General features: G+C 39.6%; 2 protein-coding genes across 2 annotated transcripts; both read left to right on the top strand.

The window, feature by feature from the left end:
- The first annotated feature begins 1,395 nt into the window (after positions 1–1,395).
- Positions 1,396–2,456, top strand: Osi19 (DUF1676 domain-containing protein Osi19). Its single transcript, XM_046630673.2, has 2 exons — positions 1,396–1,694; positions 1,767–2,456. Exons 1-2 carry the CDS (start codon positions 1,494–1,496, stop codon positions 2,316–2,318), a joined length of 753 nt encoding a protein of 250 aa, XP_046486629.1. The 5' UTR covers positions 1,396–1,493; the 3' UTR covers positions 2,319–2,456.
- A 6,395-nt stretch (positions 2,457–8,851) lies between these two features.
- Positions 8,852–10,884, top strand: Osi20 (DUF1676 domain-containing protein Osi20). The gene is made up of 2 exons (XM_046631354.1): positions 8,852–9,563; positions 9,844–10,884. Exons 1-2 carry the CDS (start codon positions 9,020–9,022, stop codon positions 10,092–10,094), a joined length of 795 nt encoding a protein of 264 aa, XP_046487310.1. The 5' UTR covers positions 8,852–9,019; the 3' UTR covers positions 10,095–10,884.
- The last annotated feature ends 9,157 nt before the right edge of the window (positions 10,885–20,041 follow it).

The raw sequence follows: 20,041 nt of genomic DNA, 5'->3' as shown, positions 1-20,041 counted from the left end.
TGTGCAAAACAAGCGTGTTATGAATGAACGATTAGATTCTACACCATATTCTCCTTGCTAAGGGTAACGCGAATTCTTCACCACACAATCAAACGGATCCCCAGACAAGTTTGATTTACTCAATCTCTGGAGGAACGTGACCAGAAATTTTAAGTAGGAAAGACTGGATACGTGGAAAGTGAAATGTGGCAAAATGGAATTGATTTGTAGATACAAGCCACGATGAACGCTTAACGCTTATAACCACCATAATGCAGGGATTCTTACCACGAATACGAACATTTAGAACTTTCCATGAAACTGATTTCTGTAGACAAGTAGCTGCTCGCTTAAAACGCAGTTGTCAATCCACAGACTTACTCGTGATCAAGATTTAGTCGAACTAGCATCTCGCCAGAGAGTAATTTGTGTGTTTATAAGTGACAGATCGGTGGCCATTGACGCTGAACGTACCTACTTGGTTTAATGATTCGTCCATGCAGCCACGTGCAATGTGAACGCTGGTTCCATAATCAATGACTAACGGTTCGTTATTGATGACGATGTTTAAAACTCGCCTAGGCTTCTCAGACAATTCGTTACTTCGTGTAGACTCAGTTTTCATAATTCATCCGATTTTCGTTGTGCTTAGTTCGCCACTGATACCCGTTAGCAAGTGAATGAGATTCACGTAGACATGTTCGCAAAACACGTGATGCACTGCGCTGCACGTGCAGAACATGGCAATTCTGCAGGAATGTTTATCTTGAAGAAATTTCATGAATGAGAGCACCAGGATTGGGGCCTCAATACGTGGAATCTGCATACTATTGGCAAAGCTGGACTGCGCCGTGAAAGGTCACAGACGGAATTCGTTGGCTCCCACAACATCTTTCAACAATGAAACTTCCAATGAAACACATGAGACTGCAAAGCGTAATTTTTTGCAGTTAAATATGTCTTATAATTGGGTGCATTTTTCTGAAGTAGGGAATAGTCATGTGGCACCAAAGTATGAAAATATTGTTTACTGGTGAAATCGTTTATCGCTGTATACCTAATATCGTCGGTACGAGTCACGTCAAGCTCTAAATAAACGAGTTTTTTTTCGGTTAGTTCGCCGTTTTTATGCCACGTGTTCACGTATCCTAATCAGAACGGTTTAACTGACCATTGATGTACTCCACATAATATTTTGCTGAGACTCACACCTTCGAGTATAACTGAAGTTGGCCACGGCGTGGAGTTTAAGCCAGGATGGAGTCGCAGGGTTCATTAGTCAGTCGCGGCATGTCCGAGACCCCGATAATCGAATACCATACTGAACGAAAAGAAAATTTCAACAGTGGGGACAGGGGTTGGTGGCAACGTATAAAGAGGCACTGGCCCAGCCCAAAAGCATCAGTGATACAATCGCCTCCGATCAAGTGCAGTAGTCGGCGCTTGATTGAAACCTCGAATCTTCCTTCATTCAGTCTCGACTTTTGAGGTGTCTCTTTACCAACTTCATCAGGATGAAGTTCTACGTTCTGTGCACCCTTTTGGCCTTGGCCACAGCCCAGCCAGCCAAAACTGACTTTTGGAAAGGCACCAGCATGGATACGATGGTGGACCAGATGAAAAGTGACTGTGCCCAGAAGAACGACGAGATTTCGTGCATGAAATTCAAGGTCCTCAATCTTCTGGATCAGATCTTCCGCAAGGACAGCTTTAAGGTAAATATTTCTCCGGCGTTCGAACCTCATCACATGCCATTGTCAATAACTCTAGAATTTGTGATCTTTCAGGTATCAGAGACCGTCGAGGTGACACGCAACTCCTACCCCGTTGAGGAAGTGTCTGCCCGCAGTGAAGGCTCTTTCCTCGAGACCGTCCAGTCCTACTTGGCTTCCCACGACGTTACTTTCAAGCTTCCCTTCGAGTCCTCAGTTAAAGTCAGCCCCCGTAACATTGACGATGATGAACTTTCTTTCAACGTGAAGTTCGGCGAAGGTCGCGCTGTCCAGGAAGCCCGTAAATCGAAACTGAAGAAGGTCATCATCCCCATCCTCGTTTTCGTCCTGTTGAAAGCGATGACCCTCATTCCTCTGGCCATCGGTGTCTTGGGACTGAAGGCCTGGAACGCACTCCAGCTCTCGTTCTTCAGCTTCGTCGTTTCTGTTGGCTTGGCTATCTTCCAGCTATGTAAAAAGATCGCTGCTGACGGTCACGCCGCTCCCCTCGCTGCTCATGGACCCTGGGAGTACCAAGCTGCCCAGTACCGTGCCTTCGACGAGACCCAGGCCGTCCCCCAGGAGACCGCACAGGACCTCGCTTACGCTGGATACGTCCAGAACTAAATCGATCTCAACGAACAAAATCAACACAATACTGTCCATTTTGTACCAAACAAACGCACTAGTACCCAAAGACCAAAATACTTTTGTAAAATATTTTTCTATTTATGATAATTTTATTTAATAAATTATTCTTGCAAATATCATCGTACTCACCCTTCATTGTTATATCATGCAACACCTTCGTATCCCATTTTATACGATCTGAAGTATACTGTTCATTTGTTTCCGATACAAGAGGCTGTTACTACAATACAAAATTTCTGAAACTCGTGAAAAACTTTTTGAATGTCAAGATATACGTATCATACAGCGGAATCACGTTTTTTGCTTTAAAATTTTTTCTCTCAAGACTTCTATTTTTTTATTTAATTTTCAACTTCGCTTACAGTCATGATCAATTAAATATTTTTCGGTCTACTTGAAGTCCTGATACATAAATCGGTAACTACACACGGTTACAAAGTATATGAGATGCCAAAGAATTAAACAAATTCTACTGCCCATGAATGATTTATATTCATATTTACACATTTTATAGGGAACGACATGATTCTCCGTTTATTCACACCAAGTTAAACAAGTGTCATCATTATTAAAAATATGATTAAAACATTGAGTCATGTCCCATATATTTTGTGATGTGAAAACCAACATTTGCAGTATTTCAAAAGGAATTACTTTAATTATGCTCTTAGTCCGCAGTAATTTACGTATTAGGGCACTGGCATAAGGATTTGGTTGAAAAAACACGACGACTTTCAATCTTTTTTTATTTGAGTATTATAAGGACAAGGTCGGATTTTTATACATAGTACAAACGTTATTATCAAGGATCTGTTCAAATTTCAAGTTAATCGGATGAAGAGATTTTGAGATTAGATCCACGCCGTTTCGAAAGACATAATTCTTTGCATTAACAATAAGTCGATTGCCAATTGATATTTTGCCGTGAAAACAAACTGAAGCTTCATATACCTTGTACTAACTATAGGTAAGAATTCGAGCTTATGATTCTAATAAAAAAAAGACGAAATGATATTTAATTCGCTGTTTCTCACTTTTGCGCTTTTGGTCTAGAAGCTACAACCGAAACAAGTAATTCAAAAGTGAGAAAAAACGTATAAATATGAATTTTTATTTCCGAAATTTATACTTAATTTGATTTTTATAACTTTTCAGTTACTTGCTTAACCTGTAGCTTCTAAACCAAAAACTTGCCCACTTCCATCTTGGTCTCAAGATTTGGTCATTTGGTAATCAAGAATTTACAAACAAAATTCAAAGCCAATCAATTAGCGCTGTTCGCACGAAAAATTAGGTTTTTGTGTTTTTGCGAGCAATAAAAATCAAACCCGTGGTCCAAAAAACCTAAAGCTCCGTGAAAGATGATTTTTTATACACTCTACGCCATACACAGAAATAAATAAAATTGCTAATGGTGAGGGTTAGACGTAGGTCGGTCTATGGTGGAATGCCTCATATACACCGTGAAATTTATTTAAGATGTACGCATAACCTATAAAAAAACACACCTTGATATCATTTGTGAATTGTACGTTCTTATACCTTGGAACACTGTTCACATATACAATCATTTTTTTTTTCTTCCTAGATTATTTAGTAAGACAAGAAAAAAGAGAGTTTCTGTTGATTCAGTAGGTAGTAAGCCGACCTCTCGATTTTTGAAATTATTCACCACAGATATTTTTCGATAAACTTAATATTTTCGACGATCCAAATGTTTAAAGCACAAAACTCATATTGTTATGCAAAAAAAAAAAAAAATCTGATTGACATGTTGCCTCAAAAGAAGTTACAGACACTCATTGCAATGAATAACTGAATATACAAATAATATACTATTGAGAATCCTACATCGTTGCGTAGCGCTTAAGGTAAACGAGGGTGATGTACCTTGGTACAGATTTCAAAATAATTTTCAGATTCCCCTACCAAAAAATCATGTTGTTTGACCAAATGAATGCTAGTGTATTTTATCATGGAAAAGCGATGACACTGATTCTGTGTCAAAATGTTGAAATCCTCCCATTTCATAGCCAAAATTGAAAAAATGCTTCAAGGTACAACAGTCTTATTTACTATAGACCATGAAATTTATTGAGAATTTTATACGAAGGTGGAATCGTCTCTCTCGTAATTCGTTTCCTCAACGTAAACTGAGTATATACCTTTCACAATTAACGGTAAAATTTCACCTAAACTGATATTTTTATTAATGTGCTTCTACGTCAAGTATTGCTTCACAATTAAAATTGCATATTTGTCAGATCGGGTCAACGCCATATTTCTCATAAATTGTAAAATACGTGTGCTCAACTGACGTGGGAGTTCACGTAAGTAGAAGTTTTTGTTTAGAAGAGACATTTGTTATCGCACTTGCCGAAAAAACTAAGTGTACATAGAGATAAAAGAATCCACGAGGAAGAGAATCTCGTGAAGCCTATTATCAAAGGTCGACATTGGAATTCAAAATTTTCCTTCTCAAATAACAAAGGGAAAATCTTATTTGCCTATTAAATTTATACCACTCATTCTCAATCGCATTAAATAATATGGACTTCAACCTGGAAGCATTGTGTAGAGTCTCAAATTTTTTACAAGATCGTGATTTGAATTTATGCTGTAAGGTCAATTGTTTAGCCACTACAAACGTGTGAAAATCTATTTTTATTTAAAATGAATTAACAAGAAATAACTTGTGAACCGTTGAAGTAACGGATTTTGCTGACTGGAGACTTTCGAAAAAAAATTACGTTATCTACAATACTCGTCTGGTAAGGAGAGTATTAGAGGCTTCTGGATTATGCATTCTGTTAAATCTTTTAAGTACATTTCCTCGTTCTTAAATACGGAGTCCATGATGTCGAAGTTAATCGGATAGGCCTTTTTTTACTAGGTTTACAATCGATTGTATTTTTAGTTCGACTAAAAAGAGACCTTGTGTCGAATTTTCACCTTGATTACTAATTATCAGTATATTTTTAGGAAGCTTCAATGATAGGAGCTTATAGATTCACGTGTGAAGGTACATTTTATCTCAGAGAAGTATTGAAAAAACTACGAATTTTTGATAATCTGATCTAGCGTAAATTTAACTGAAGAAGCCCCACATTTTTGGTCAAAGAAACACCCTTAGAAATTTCAGCAGAATCCACAATCTGAAGACCGGGTACTTTCCTTGTGATTTATAAAAATATTAAAAAATAATACGGTCTTCTGCATTTTTTTTTTAAATGAGAAATCTTTGAATTACAATAGCGACTTTCTGATATTGGATATAAGTAATGAAAATCGTTTCGCCAGGTGTTTTTATTCATTTATTAACTTCCCGTTTCTCTGTTTTCAGACAAAAAGAAAGTTATTGTAATCACCCTGAGAATTGAAAATTGAAATTTTACTAGATCTCGACATCTCAATTCTTAAGATCTAGAGAATCATCTCCGACCATTTTCGGATGGACGCTGTGTATGTGTATGTATGTATGTATGTGTGTATTGGGGTGGTTCTCATTTGGATTATTTTGGAATTTCTTTGCACTCACCCCCAAAAAATAATCATGATACACAGAGAAAAATCAGGCTGAACTCAAAACAATTTCCAATAAATCTAATATCCCCGCGAGGCAATCGAATTTTATATGGAAGACGTCATGCATTTGAAATTTTTTTCAGAAAAATATAGCTTACTTCAAAACTGTATGTCTAAAAAAAATTCCTCTAGCTGTTCTGCAGAAAATTTAATCCTCTACAAAAAAAAATGTCTTGTAAGATTTTCGTAAATCTAATATTTATCACGTTATCAGCGAAGATCAGTTTTTCGTGTTAGAGCAATCGGGAAATTTTTTGGATTGAGCCTGATTATCTCCATATAACATAATTATTTTTTGGGGGTGACTGTGGAAAAATTCCAAAACAATCCAAATAAGAACCACCCTAGTATGTATGTATGTAAGTATGTACGTATGTGTTAGATCAATTTTTTTGTTCGGCGGTATCTTGAGAAAGAGTTACCGGATTTCAATGAATTTGGTGTCAATTGAGGCAGCCTTTCCAAACTTCGAATTGATTAGATTTTGGCTTAGATCCTTTCAGCACTTCTTGAATTACTGCATTAACAAAATTCCACAAAATAAAATATAATTTGATGATATCTTGAGAATGGATGAACGGATTCAAATGAAAATTAGTAACATAGGGTTTTTTGACTCACTGATCAGGAATCTGAGGACAGATTAACGAAATTTAAAATTGCGAACCTGATATGGCGGAAAAAAAATCTAAAGATACTCAAATTTTGGCAGAAATCGGCAAGCGGAGGTTATTGGGGCACCGATAACGAATTCAAGGTCAGACTTCCAAAATTTGTAATGGTGGATTCAAAAAAAAAAAAAAAAACGAAAATCGCTTTATATTCATGTAATATGGTACCTGAAGGCTTTTGAATCGTTAATCACGAATCTGAATTTGTAGTTCGAAATTTGAATTGGATACGAATATTTTTTTTTTTTTTGAACTTGGAACCTGCAGTATGAAAACGGAAAGTTCGCGGGCTATGTTTTATTCTGACATATACAAGTTATCAGCTTAGAATGCAAAAATATTGCACCCAAGTGAAACATTCTGATACATAGCATAGTAAATTAACCCTGGTTTCACAAACAGCGCATCGAATCCTGGCCAATTCAATGCTATTACTTTGAAAGTAGAAGTGTACTTTTTAGGATACGTTTTCAATTAAACCTCTGTGAAGCATACGACCCTGAGGTGTGAAAATCAGGACATTGTGACCTCCCTTAATTTTATTCTACAACGAAATGGTTTTTTTTTGTTATTCGATTCACTCCCAAGTATCAGAAATGGAATAAATTAGCTTACTACAAATGGAAAATTGTTCGTCGAATTGCTTATATTATAGCTTACCTCTGAAACAAGTGAACTGTTCCAAGTCATGCATACTTTGAGGTTTATTGGCGTTACAATCCCCCGAGGTTGTGTACAATATATTGACGTTAAAAATCTTCGCGACAATTAGCATATTATTCCGTAATACCGCAACCGTTCAACTTAACGACTCATGATACACATACCTTTGCATAAAGGAATCAAGCATGAACCAGAACCGTAGTAAGAATTTTGCATAACAAACTCACCCACTAGCCTAAATACTTCCGTATAGCACTGCCTTACCGAACGTCATAATAAAGGTAAAATGGGATCTGGCTTGAAATGAAATTCAAATTATTTGTGACCGCCGTAAACAATAACGGGTCTGATAATTTATTGCAATGAATTAAGCATCAGTCGACACTCAATGCTATAATCCAATCAGAAAAAGCGTTAATTCAAAAACTAGGAATATTGTTGACGATAGAGCATTTTCATTAACGATTACAGTTTTCGTTTTGTGTTATTACATATATACAATTCAGGAAAATTGACACGTATAACATTTGTTCATATTTCATGGAAATTCGAGCCATCACGGACCTAGAGCTGGTTATAATTGTTTGAAGTATAATCTTTCCAGTAGCACGATTCAATAGTATAATAGTTTTACTTTCATGACTGTTAAAGTTATTAAATAGGCATAACATGTACAGTTATTATAGCCAACGGTCTGTCGTTCGAAACTTTGTATACCACTGCAAATATTTCTGCGCGAGCTATGAAGCAGTGAAAGCAATTAATTTTGTACTTGGTCCATTACTTTCACAGAAAACGCAGTGGCGGTTATTAAAAATTCTAGGTCTTGATCAATGTCTTAATTTTCTGCTCGGAATATCAATCAATACAGCTTTTCAGTGATCATTAATCGAATGGACTTCCCTTCATTTGATCAGAGGATACAATGATTTAAGTATGACAAACGCGCAGCTACCAGCTCCGGGATGTTTTCTCCAGACGTACCTACTTACCATAATTGAGACTCGACTAAAATTTCAATTTCAAGTCCAAATCAATTGTCATTCGCTTCTCGTAATTAAAACAGCGTGGAGTTTTCACCGGCATCGCGTGGCTTGACACCTCGTAAGTACGATATTCGGAATTCATATATCGGTATAGCAATTTCCCTTTCCGAATAATAAATTATCGTAACGACGTGCGAGTAGTTTTTTACGGAGACACAGCGCTCCATCTACGCTATGAAAATGTGACGATGAGACGAGGGTGAGTGACAAAGAATACCTGCAAGTAGGTACAAATGCAGCCATGCAGGGGCAAGGCCCACGGCTGCTCGGAGGTTCGTGAGGCCCAGAAGGCCCGCAAGGTCCGACACGTGCTTCACAAATGGAAAACGCGCAGCACTGCTTGTCACCGACATACCAACATGGAGCGAGGTTCCGCTTCCCGTCGTGCGCCATGGTGCATGCCATGAGGGACGCGACTCTATGCGAGGCGAAATTTGAATAATTTTCATTCAATCATTGATTCGCGGCATGCGCGACCGAATAACATAGATTTGTGGGAGCAAATTAAATAAAAGGGGCGGGCCACTCCTCCGTCAGTCGCAGTTCAATCGTCGATTGTGCTCAACGGTCGATCGATCGACCGTAATCACCCGTCCCTTAACCATACCGTTTGTAATCATTCGTATTGTGAAATTCGCACACTGAAGACACGGTGACCCGCAAGAATACACTCCTCAGGATTACCGCAAGTCACTTTTTAACAGCAGGAAAAATGCGTTTACTCACATTCGTAGCCTTAGTGGCCAGTGCCGCGGCGTCGCAAGACTTCCTGTCCACCTCCTTGAACCACTGCATCAACGCGGAATCATGGAGTTCTTGTTTCAAAACCGAGGTCCTAGGATACATGGACGAAAAATTGGGCACCACGACTGAGGCCAGATCCTTAGACACCGTTGACGAAGCTGTGGTGGCAAGGACCTTTAAGTACCTCAAGAGCTTCGACTACGGAATCGACATTCCCTTTGCCGATGCCAGTCTCAAGTACCGACCTAGCAGGAGCCTCGCTGACCTTGACATCGAATTCAAGGACAATGCCGTAGCTACAAGCCAAGCCCGTGGTCTCCTCAAGAAGAAACTTCTTTTCCCATTCCTCCTGCTTCTCAAATTGAAACTGAAGGCTTTGATGCCAATCTTCGTCGCCATCATCGGTCTCAAGGCTCTCAAGGCTCTGGTACTATCGAAATTGGCCATCTTGATGGTCGTCGGGTTCATTGCCGTACAATTCCTCAAGAAGGGAGGCATGGCTATGCCGATGGGTAAGTAACGAGAAATGAGTCTCGATTTACTAGCTTAGAACACACAAAGTCTTTATTTGAACCCGTGAAATCTAGAGTAGAATTATTATACCTGTAATTTGCAAACCCATACACGTAATACACAGTTCGATGACAACGATAAAACTCCAACATCAAAAAATTAATCGTGATTAACAGAAAGATATCCACAACGTATGAAACAATCGATTACTCAATGCATGTTGAAACCTGACGCATCAATGAGTTAGTTGTGCGAAAAACTCATTATTGACTTTTGCAGGTATGTCAATGGATCCAGCTTCGGTCTTGTACGGAGCTCCCGCCACCCCATCAACGACCTCAAGTTACGACCCCGCGAACACGTGGGACGGAAACGGGCCCTATTCCCGAGTGTGGACCCCAACCAGTGGAGTAGAAGCACAGAACCTGGCGTACAACTACTACTCCGGAAGTGGTTCATCAGGTGCACAATCGTCCTACGGATCGCCGTCAAGCTCCTCTAGCTCGTCGTCGAGCTCGACTAACTATTAAGGAACTGTTAGCAAATCGGCGCTTGTTTGGAACCGGTGAACGGTGTGTTTAAAATTGATTATTATCAACGAACGATGCCTTCGATTATACAATTATTGCTCAAACAATATGATAGCCGCTGAGAAATGCGGATATCGCCAAAGATACCGGTAACACATTGCAGAGGGTTCAGGTCCATTGGTTTTGTAACAAAAAAAAAAATACCAAAAATATTTACTATTAGAGACACGCTAGACGCGATCCCGATTTTCTATCGAACCAAAGAATATCAAGTCAAAACTATCCGATGTGTTGGATTTTTCGTATTACATATTTCTATCAACTACGATAAGTATAGATGCCGATCCCTTATCGACCAAGGCGCTGAGAGGCCTATTCGTGTTGCAGATAGATCGGTATCAGATCGCTCACTGTTATACCGACGGCTGCCGGTAACCTGTAGAAAGGCGCAAAGCGAGATACTTGACCATCGATAAGAAAGAACACACCTTTCAGAGTTATAATATCCGATGAGTTAGGGTACCGACGGAGATCCGTGGGACACAATCGGCATCTGTATCCTGCGGTCAATGAAATAACTGGTTCATAATGAAGAGTCGTATAAAAAAAAAAATTTAAAAAAAGGGATATGAGTATAGAAAAGCAGGAAAGTGAAAAAAAAAGTAGGAAAACTTTCAGCAAATTGTACGTATTTAGCGATCTATCACTGTTCTTCCTCTGATCTTGTGTGTAAGTTATACATGTATATTTATTATTCTTTAAAAAAATATATATTTATTTGATTGTTTAATGGATCGTTGATCGAAACAAACGAAGTATTCTTTCCCAAGATTGTTGTGTGTAGATCTGACCGTTCTTTCGGCTGCTTGCGCTAGGTTTGACTAGAGTATCTGGGCCTTATGCGACGAGCCTGTACGTCGATGGGTATAATAGCTCTGTGTGATCCTTAATTACATATATCCACCTTACAGACTGTTAAGCAAATAGAAGTTATCCAAGGTACTCTCGTGGCCGAGGGTAACGACCCACGCGTTTTAAAAAAGGGACCAATCAGAGTACGAGTTCGAGAAGTTTTATTCCATTTTTATACTTCACTATGAAATTCCTAGGCTAACCACTCCTGGCTTAGTATAGGGCGCTCACGACGCTTCGCTGGGCCCCAAAGTAAAAGCGCTGTCATCATGCGATAAGTACACTTACCTACGCTACTATCACAACGTCACGATGAGGCGCTATCGGCCGATATGCCGATAAGACTGTGTTCCAAATTGACGGTATCAGAGATCAACGTTCGTGGATCGAAGCGGTGATAGCGATTCGCGTTGAAAAATCGTCAATGCTCACGAGGATATCCTGCAGCTCGATTCCACGCTCGATTTAGGCAAAAGGTGAACCTCGTTTACCGATAAAAAGTTGCAGATGCGAGACATTCATCGCGCAAAAAACGTGATTGGAGCAGGCGGAGATAAGGCGGCGATAAAACTTTAATCAGGTCTTATTCACCGGCAGCTTGTATTCAGCCTCAATCCGCGGTTCGGGCAGCTCCACCTGCAGCGGATGTAATTGCATCGGGATCGCAAGCTTACGCGTCACTCGAGAGTTTATAACAAAATAAATCGTGTTATTTACGTCGGTGACCGACGCTTATAAAGTGAGTACGCTTTATGGTATTTTCTGAAATAAACGACCTTAACTCGGTCCCCGCAACTCTGCAGCCTTGGCGAGGTGCGAGTCCGTTTTTTGGTCAGTGAACCAACGCGGTATGCGCATTTTCCAGTCGAAAGTAAACCCTGCCTCACCACCATACAAAATCCAGTATCCCCAACCGAGCCCAAAGTATTATATGGCCTCGACCCAGCTATATTCGAGAAAACTGTAACCCTTTCTATCCATTGCTTGCAATTCCACCTTTCTTCGGTTGAAAGGCGGCAAAAAACCGCAGCGTAGAAAGCCGTTGGTGAAATTTTACGACTCGTAGACAATTGGGAAATTGTGCATAATATTCGGATGTATACTCTGCGTTATACTGCCGCACGGGAAGATCGCGCGGAAAGGGTTAAGCTGTCGGTTGACCTATGCCCTATGGTCAACGCCACGTAAGACCCGGCGACCTGACGTAAGCCGCTTAGGATAAAGTCTATTGCTTTGTCGTCGAGTCTCTGCACCTTTCGCAGATATTTGTTTTACGCCCCTCGAGCAAATTTCCAATGCCGTTTATGGCAGCTCGCGCGGTGTTGATTGCCGACTAGATCATCTGCTGTCTATTATTTTGATGTTTTGTCGGATTTGTAATAAATTCGAAGATAAATAAAAGACTGCAGGCGGGGAATTTCCCACGGAACGGGATGTTCGACGAGTCAAGGAAAATCGGTAAAAAAAATAAATTACGAATTTTTCGGACAGCTTGCATCAATGCCGGAGCGAACGTGCGACGCGCATGATGTTTTGTCAAAATATTGCGTGAGGACGTGTGTCGATTATTGTTGTGTCGCCTTGATATTGAGAGGGAATAAGGAAGAAAAGATAAAGAGAGAGAGAGGAGATGAAAGTGAGAGAAAAGCCGAGGTCATCGACGAATGCAGAAATACAGCTAAGCTTATAATTCATCCGAGGAATGCGCTTACGGTCTTTTAGGTTCGTACCGATCGTACAGGGACTAGAAAATTTCCGGCAATCTGCGACGAAGGCGACGAGGAATAGTTTGACAGTTCCGCTTCAGTGAATTCCGAAATTATTGGTGATCACCTTGGTATTAATATGGTAATTACTGGCGCCACGCTAAGTCGACCCACCTAATTACTGCTGTAACGTACGTACCTTTATAACTGTAATTAACGAGGGAAACAAAAATACTTCGCTTTGTTCACATTGCGGGAATGCAGAGAAGTTGTTTACCTTAAATTTCGAAGGGTTTAAAGCAAAAGATCGTACGAGTTTTCCAACTTTCACACCCCCAGGTATACGAGTAATCGATGTATTTTTAATTATTTTTCCGTAACGATTCATTCATGTCAGTTGAATCTCGAGTTTTGGTGAACAGTTATTCAAATTTTATCGTTCGATTGGTAACTATGAAGAGAAAATTAGTATATTATACTTCGGTAGAATATATTTAGTCAACCTTTGAATTTATAAATCTTGGATACCTAATTTTCAGTGGGAATTTGGCCATTTCAAAATGTTGTAAATTTACGTGTTTTAAGATTTTGATTCTCCAATTCTGGGGTTTCAAATATTGATATCGCGCAAAAAGTTTAAAGCGTTGTCAAATATTTTTTTCCAGAATATCGTAATATTTGTAATCATATAAAATAAGTACCTGGATACGTTCGTGATTTAATACCCACAGTTTCTAAGCTATAAATAAATATAAGTGGCCACTGGTGAGTGAATAAATACAATATGTGGGAATTTGAAGAAAAAAACGATCCGCAATTAATGAAAATTACCATGCGTATTCGAATAAAAAATTGCCAGTAATTGAAGTCAGTAAAAATACAATGTATTCTTATACAAAATGACGTCGCGATTGCAGCTGAGCTTTGGTTTCACCTAAAGTTTAAAAACTTGTCCAAATTTCGAAAACACATTTTACTATTTTCTCAAAATATTGATGATTTAAAAATTTAAAGACTCGGTTGAAATAATTCAATCAAAAGCAGGTTAGGTCAACTTCCCTCATTATTCTATACACTCATTTAATCAGAACGGCAAGTTTGAAGAATTAATTAATTCGCTTGACAACTTTAATGATCTACCAAATTATGTTAAGATATAATCTCATTCGTCGAAGTATCATTCTATAACGAATTTCCAGAATCGATTTTTTTTCAAGGTGAGAACAAACTGCACCTTATAATATACCGTCAATAAATTATTCCTCAAATTTGCATACAACCTTGAAGGATCATTCATTACACATACACCTAAGCTTATTTTTCTCAGAAACGCATCAATTTTTCAAGAGTCCTCGATAGTACTATTTTTATCGGCAACAGTGAAACAATTTTTGTTAAGCATATAATTTGAACCATACGCAAGTAAAATTTGAGTGCCTGAGTCGCATGCATAAATAAAAAGTTGCGAACATGATGCGTACTTACAAAAAACACGGGTCCCCAACTCGGTAACGCGGATACGAGAATGTCTTTCTTCTTCCTCTGCGATCCCTTCCCCGCAACAAGTAAAAATCCACGATCCACAACTCACCGTGTGGCCGTGGCTGAAAAATAAGGATCGAGACTCGTCCGTCTAGCTTGGAAAGATCGTGTCTGATTTGGAGCCAAGCGAGGAGGAAGCGGAAGGGGAGGTGACGTCATGGCAGATTCGTGCGAGGGAAATGCTATTGCCTAATATCTTGTCGGGATCTTCTATAACTACGTTACCTGCGGTCCCGAATATATTCCGCAACCCTTCCAGCTCCGACACCCATCATCCCCCGGGAACCGCTTATTCCTGATCCTCTCCCACCGCAGCCTCTCCTCCCCTATTCTCACATAATCACTACGTTCTCACGGCGCGGACTTCGATCCTGCCGATCTTACGTGAAAAATCAGACACAAAAAATCACCTTATTACGATCCCGACGAGTTTCGTCCAAGAAGAACAAATTAGTCGCCCACCTTTCACGAGTATCCGTCATTAACTTACACCACATAACAGTTCGCACGCATGCATTCAACTCTGGCTGTCAGATCGGGAACGTGAAATCGAATTTCGAAAATATTATTGCATTTTATGGATTTATTAGGCGTACAGTCGGGTTGAAAAAATGTTGAAACAATAACGTGACCAAACAAAGCTTCAAATAGCCTCACTCAAGCTAATCTAGTTGCATTCGACTATGAAATTTCACGCGATGGAGGCGAAAATGTTGAGATACTGAGATCTGACTGTGAACACCTCGTTATCTAAACTGCATCATAGGAATCTCATCATTCCACTGTTCACGAAAAAATTCATATTGTTTATTGATTCGCGTGAACTATAGCTGATTTTATTCGTAACTGAATTCTCCACAGATCGTTTAATTGTAATTAAAAATCAAACTTTCTTCAAATGCTTCTAGTTTGTGAAAAATTTAATAGATAAAACGACGTTTTCAGAGAAGGTCCATAATCACTTAAGCTTTGCGTGTGGCAATAAATGTAGAAATTGCTTTGTTTATTTATACAACAAATATGCGATTCTTTGAAACAAATAGTATCTACGAAAAGTGGACCGCTCTAAGACCGTTTTTTCAATGATTAAAATGTTCTTCATAGTCCATGGAATATCTCATAACAATTTCAGAGTGGACCGTCTAATAGTTTTTTAGGATACGATTAAATACAACATACGCGGCGTTCCCGAGCGCAAAAAAACCCGCCGTTCATTCCAAGTGCGCGACTCCGTTTCTATGAGTTTTCTCCGATATTTCATTGAAGAATTAAATTTTCAAAATTTGTGAGTGATGTTATGGTTGTTTAGAGAGAATGTCGATTATCAAATTAGTGGTGTCACAATTGAAGCTCAACATACGAACATAAGATGTGGCTTGAAAGGAAAAGAAAACAATGAGATAAAATCTTCAAAACACCAATTTTGTTTCATTGTTTTCCTCTGCCGAAAAATTTTCCTTAATTTTCTTCGTTGTGGCAGATCCAGCCATATAAAAATCAGTTAAATCTGCAAAAATACGTTTCATCCACAGGGAATATAGTACAAAAGTGTCTCGAAAGTTTTCAACACTGCTCTAACAAAGTAAATTTCTTAAATCGTATACGCGTAATTGAGGAACTATTTTTTTTAGTCTGTAAGTACCAGATACTGTGGGGTGACCAATTTGACCAATGAATAATTGAATATTCCCTAAATAAACTTTGAATATTGTCTGTGGTCTGAGTTGCAATATACTAATCTGTTTCATCAAGACACGAAAAGCAATAATTTAATAACCATTGGCTTTCATGACATCCGTCATATTTTTCATATATGCCCACGCTAAAAATTCAGACATTGATTAATAATGAAAACTGTTGAAAACGAATAAAAGTCTTCCATGCTGCTCAAACACATGTCCATAGTCTTACGTAATATTTATTTTTCTTAGTTTTTCTCATTACTTTGTTAGCGCAATCGCCCTATTTAGTACATTTGAATTTTCGTCTTGCCATAAATTCTATAACATAAATCAGCCCCAATCCAGACTTCATTACCAAAGGTGAATAATTCTTTTCATATTTATTTATAGCCGTACGTACATTGTCGAAACGAGGCTGCAAATTTACAAAATTCGGTGTAGCGACGTAAATCACTATGTATTTGTATTGAATTTACAATGAAAATGTTTGATTTAAATAAAATTGATGGAAAAAACATGAAAAAAGTAATTTAAATTTACTAAATTGCGTAGGAAGTTTATTGTACTTGTAAATTGAATAATCGGTAAATGTGTGGTGAATTCACTCTTCCGTGTCCGAATAAACCTTCCAATACAGCGTAGAAAGTTCCATACGGAAATTTTTAACAGTGTACGAACGCTTTACTCAGATGTTCGTGGAACTAAATGCAGCAGTATCAACAGCATGCCGCACGCACAACTCCCCATCATCTGCAATTGGCCTTCGTCTATTTATATTGCACAAAAACAATCCTGATATTTGTTTAGCCACAAGCTGAGTATCTCTACGTATTTTATTTTCTTCCTTTTCCTTTTCCCTTTTTTTTTTTTTCTTTCCATTTCCCCGATCCTTATTTTACCGACCGCACAAAGCTATTAAACGCGTTTTACGGAAAAGCAGAAGTCCCGTTAATAATAAGTCAAAAAAGAAGGATACGGTGCTGGGAAAAAATGGTGGAAAAAAATTATAACCGGTGCAAAAAAAAAAAAAAAAAAAAGAGGGAAACACGGAAGCGCGCGCTCGAGCTGCCCCGTCACATGTCCGGAAGCGATTCTGCTATGGGGAGAATTCCTTCCCCTTCCTTCTTTCTCTTTCTCATCTTTCCACCGCGCACGTTGGCCCCCCTCGTCGCACGGATGCTTTCGATATCAAAGAATAGACTGCCGCACTCGGTGCACCAGGATCCTATTTCTATTACATATTTATGCTGTTTTTTGGCTTACGTGTATTTTTTTTTTTTTTTTTTGTTTTTTTATTTGTTTTTTCTCCTTCGCAGTTCCGCGCAGCATCCTCGAAGATATGTCGAAGAGGGTGGATGGCACTCACATAAGGCCAGATTCACCGCCTCCCTCTCGTCTTTTCATCCCTTCCGTGTATGGTGCGCGGATCTTTGCTCGCTTAAAAAAAAAAAAAAGACGAGAGAAGTATAACACCGCGGGGAAGAGGACTGTAGAAGAAAAAAAAAAAAAAAAAAAAAACGACAATAAAAGCAGAATAAAAGGGAAAAAAAACCACAGCATCAGTTTTTCAGCCACGTATCCCCTGCGTTTTGTCCGCCGTTTGATGTCTGATCAATCACCGTTTGCGTGATAAATCAAAAAATTTAACTTAAAAATTTCTACTCCCAAGACCCAAGGCTCGTCCTCAGCATTTTTGACAGATCTTCGCTACGCTGATCGGATATGAAGATTTGGTCGAAGAGCGGCGATTCAAGTCTCACATGTATAACTCGGCTTGAATACATGAAAACCAGGGTGACGAGATGGAAGGCGGTGGAGAGATCCGGGAGAAATTCGGACGGCGAATAGCGCCGCAGATGGTCCCAAGTAAATATTTTTTCAGCGCTCTTCTATCTCCTTCTCTCCTCTCCTTGCACCCCAAGCTCTAAGCTCTGCTCGACTGAATGCAATTTAATTCTAACATATGATCCGGTTCCGTGCGTGAAAAAATGCATATAGCAAAGAAGCGTTGAAATGGTGCTGCGGCAGAGTGCAAGGATAGGGAAAGAGGACGAGGAGGTGGAGGAGAAGGAGGAGGAGGAGAAGGAGGTGGATTGAAAGCTGCATGGAACTAGGAGGATATTATATATTATACGTGTACGAGGAAAAGAAAAGTCCCATAGTGAAAAAAAACTTATATACGTATAAAAACGCTCGTGTATACACACAGAAAATCCAGGAAGAATCGGAGCAGTCCGCGGTTCACATTGTCTCGATCTTTTATATAATCGCCTGGTGCAGTGTCCCGCATAGAAGAAAGCTTCGCAGGTAAGAATTTCGGATCCGTAAAAACTAGCATGACCCAGACCGTGTAGAATTTTATACGCGCAACAATCCAGCCGAAGGATATCATGTAAATAAATAAAACGTACTACGTTAGTAATGATTTTTTTTTTTTTTTTTAACATTTTTATTTTCATCGTCCACAGTCCTTGATTAAGTTTTACCTGCACGACGTTGCTCTTTGCTCTTTCAGCAAATGTCACAGTGACGAAAATTCTGACAGATAAAAAGTAGCTGGCATTCTAAAGACTGAACAGCGGTATGTGACAAACGGTTGAGATTAGGAACGCATAAAATCCAAAAAAAGCATTATCGGTATAAGTCGGTATATCTGTGATCACGGCATTTATCTGCTGTACAGCAATCATACACGGACCATTGAACTTTATGTATTTTTAATCCTAATTTCTGGTCGCATACCACTGTCCAGGACCTGCCACCTTTTCTTTATATGTTCGCCGTATAATATCCCGAGTCTGAGGATAAATCGTGCGTAAGGAATTTGGTGCGCCACGACTTAAGGCTCGGTGTTTTGGGGTGAGGCAAACGAGTCATACAAAGTGGGAAATAGAACAACGGATGACTTATATGTAAAAGAGCATGCGATCCGAATTTTATAAAGAACAACATCGTGACAACTTGATGACGAATTTGGAAGTGTTTATAGACGGGAATGTTTGTGGATATTAAAAAAATGGTATATCCAGAAGACACGTTTCCGTATAAAGTGGATGGTAAATAAAATTCCTTCACACCAATGGGTAGAGCATCAGTGGCACACTGAATGAGGAAAAACTGGGAAAGGTCCGAAGAAAGCTGCGCGTGGCCCTTCGTCGAAGGGTTCCTCATAAAGCACCACGTTTCGCGTTACGAAAAATCAAGACCGACAATAAACTAGCGCAAGCGGAAAGGAATTATTGAGATGTCCAGGCAGCCGCGCCGCCCGAAGCAAGGATGAAAGAGAAATGGAGACCATTTCTCTGAATGTTATCACGTCGTGTATCTACAGCATCTCCGAAGGAATTTGTTGTACCATTTAACAAGTAGCGTATTGTTCTGAGACCCCCTCGACCTTTCTCTCGCGATTATAATCGCCGACTCTGTCGCCCGACTTCCCAGCCACTGCTCCGCAGGCCATTCGATTTATCGGCGAACCTGAAGCCCCGTGCGAAACGCACCTTCGCCTGCTTGAGCGACTCCATCCGTCTGTTATCATGAAAACTGAGTGAAAAATACAGCCACGGAAACGGCGCGTTGAAAAAGTTAGGAACCGCAATTGAAACGGGACAATTCCAGTTCCAGCGACTTTTCCAGGCTACGTTACTGCGGTCGACCAGCGGCGCGCATCCTTGCAGTTTTTTAAATGATCCTTATTTCGAAAGCTGCAAACGCTTCCTAGCAATGGAAGTGTCGATCTGCGGGGGTGAATGATGAATGAATTCAACAAGGTCATCCAGTTTATCCATTGGAGACGTCTAGACACAGCACTTTGTGCCGTACGCACGATTAGCAGGAACGTTAATAATTAATGGGTTGCGTATTAGTGAAATGGAGCTCTCGGACCACCAATAGAGCGGGATATCCGTCGATCGGTCAGGATGTGTTAGCGCTGGCTGTGACAGGTTCAACCGCTCAAATGACATAGATTGATGGTTTGGGAGAAGCACTTTGCCTCGCAAGGTTTCAGTCCCGCATCTCTTCCCTTTCCCACCTCCCGGTCATTTCTGACCCTTGTTTTCCTTTGTCGCGTGTAAGCCGTGGATACATTGTTTCAAGAACCGAT

Source organism: Neodiprion pinetum, chromosome 1 (genome assembly GCF_021155775.2).
Source record: "Neodiprion pinetum isolate iyNeoPine1 chromosome 1, iyNeoPine1.2, whole genome shotgun sequence".
Classification (NCBI taxonomy): Eukaryota; Metazoa; Arthropoda; class Insecta; order Hymenoptera; family Diprionidae; genus Neodiprion; species Neodiprion pinetum.
The sequence above is the reverse complement of the archived record's forward strand: the minus strand, read 5'-3'. Positions and strand labels throughout refer to the sequence as shown.

What these genes read in the sequence shown, in the direction of transcription:
- Osi20 (XM_046631354.1), top strand. Translation starts at nt 9,020, where the DNA reads ATGCGTTTACTCACATTCGTAGCCTTAGTGGCCAGTGCCGCGGCGTCG. An exon ending in AGGCATGGCTATGCCGATGG is followed by an intron (nt 9,564 to 9,843) that starts GTAAGTAACGAG and finishes TGACTTTTGCAG; the next exon opens with GTATGTCAATGGATCCAGCT.
- Osi19 (XM_046630673.2), top strand. Translation starts at nt 1,494, where the DNA reads ATGAAGTTCTACGTTCTGTGCACCCTTTTGGCCTTGGCCACAGCCCAG. An exon ending in TCCGCAAGGACAGCTTTAAG is followed by an intron (nt 1,695 to 1,766) that starts GTAAATATTTCT and finishes GTGATCTTTCAG; the next exon opens with GTATCAGAGACCGTCGAGGT.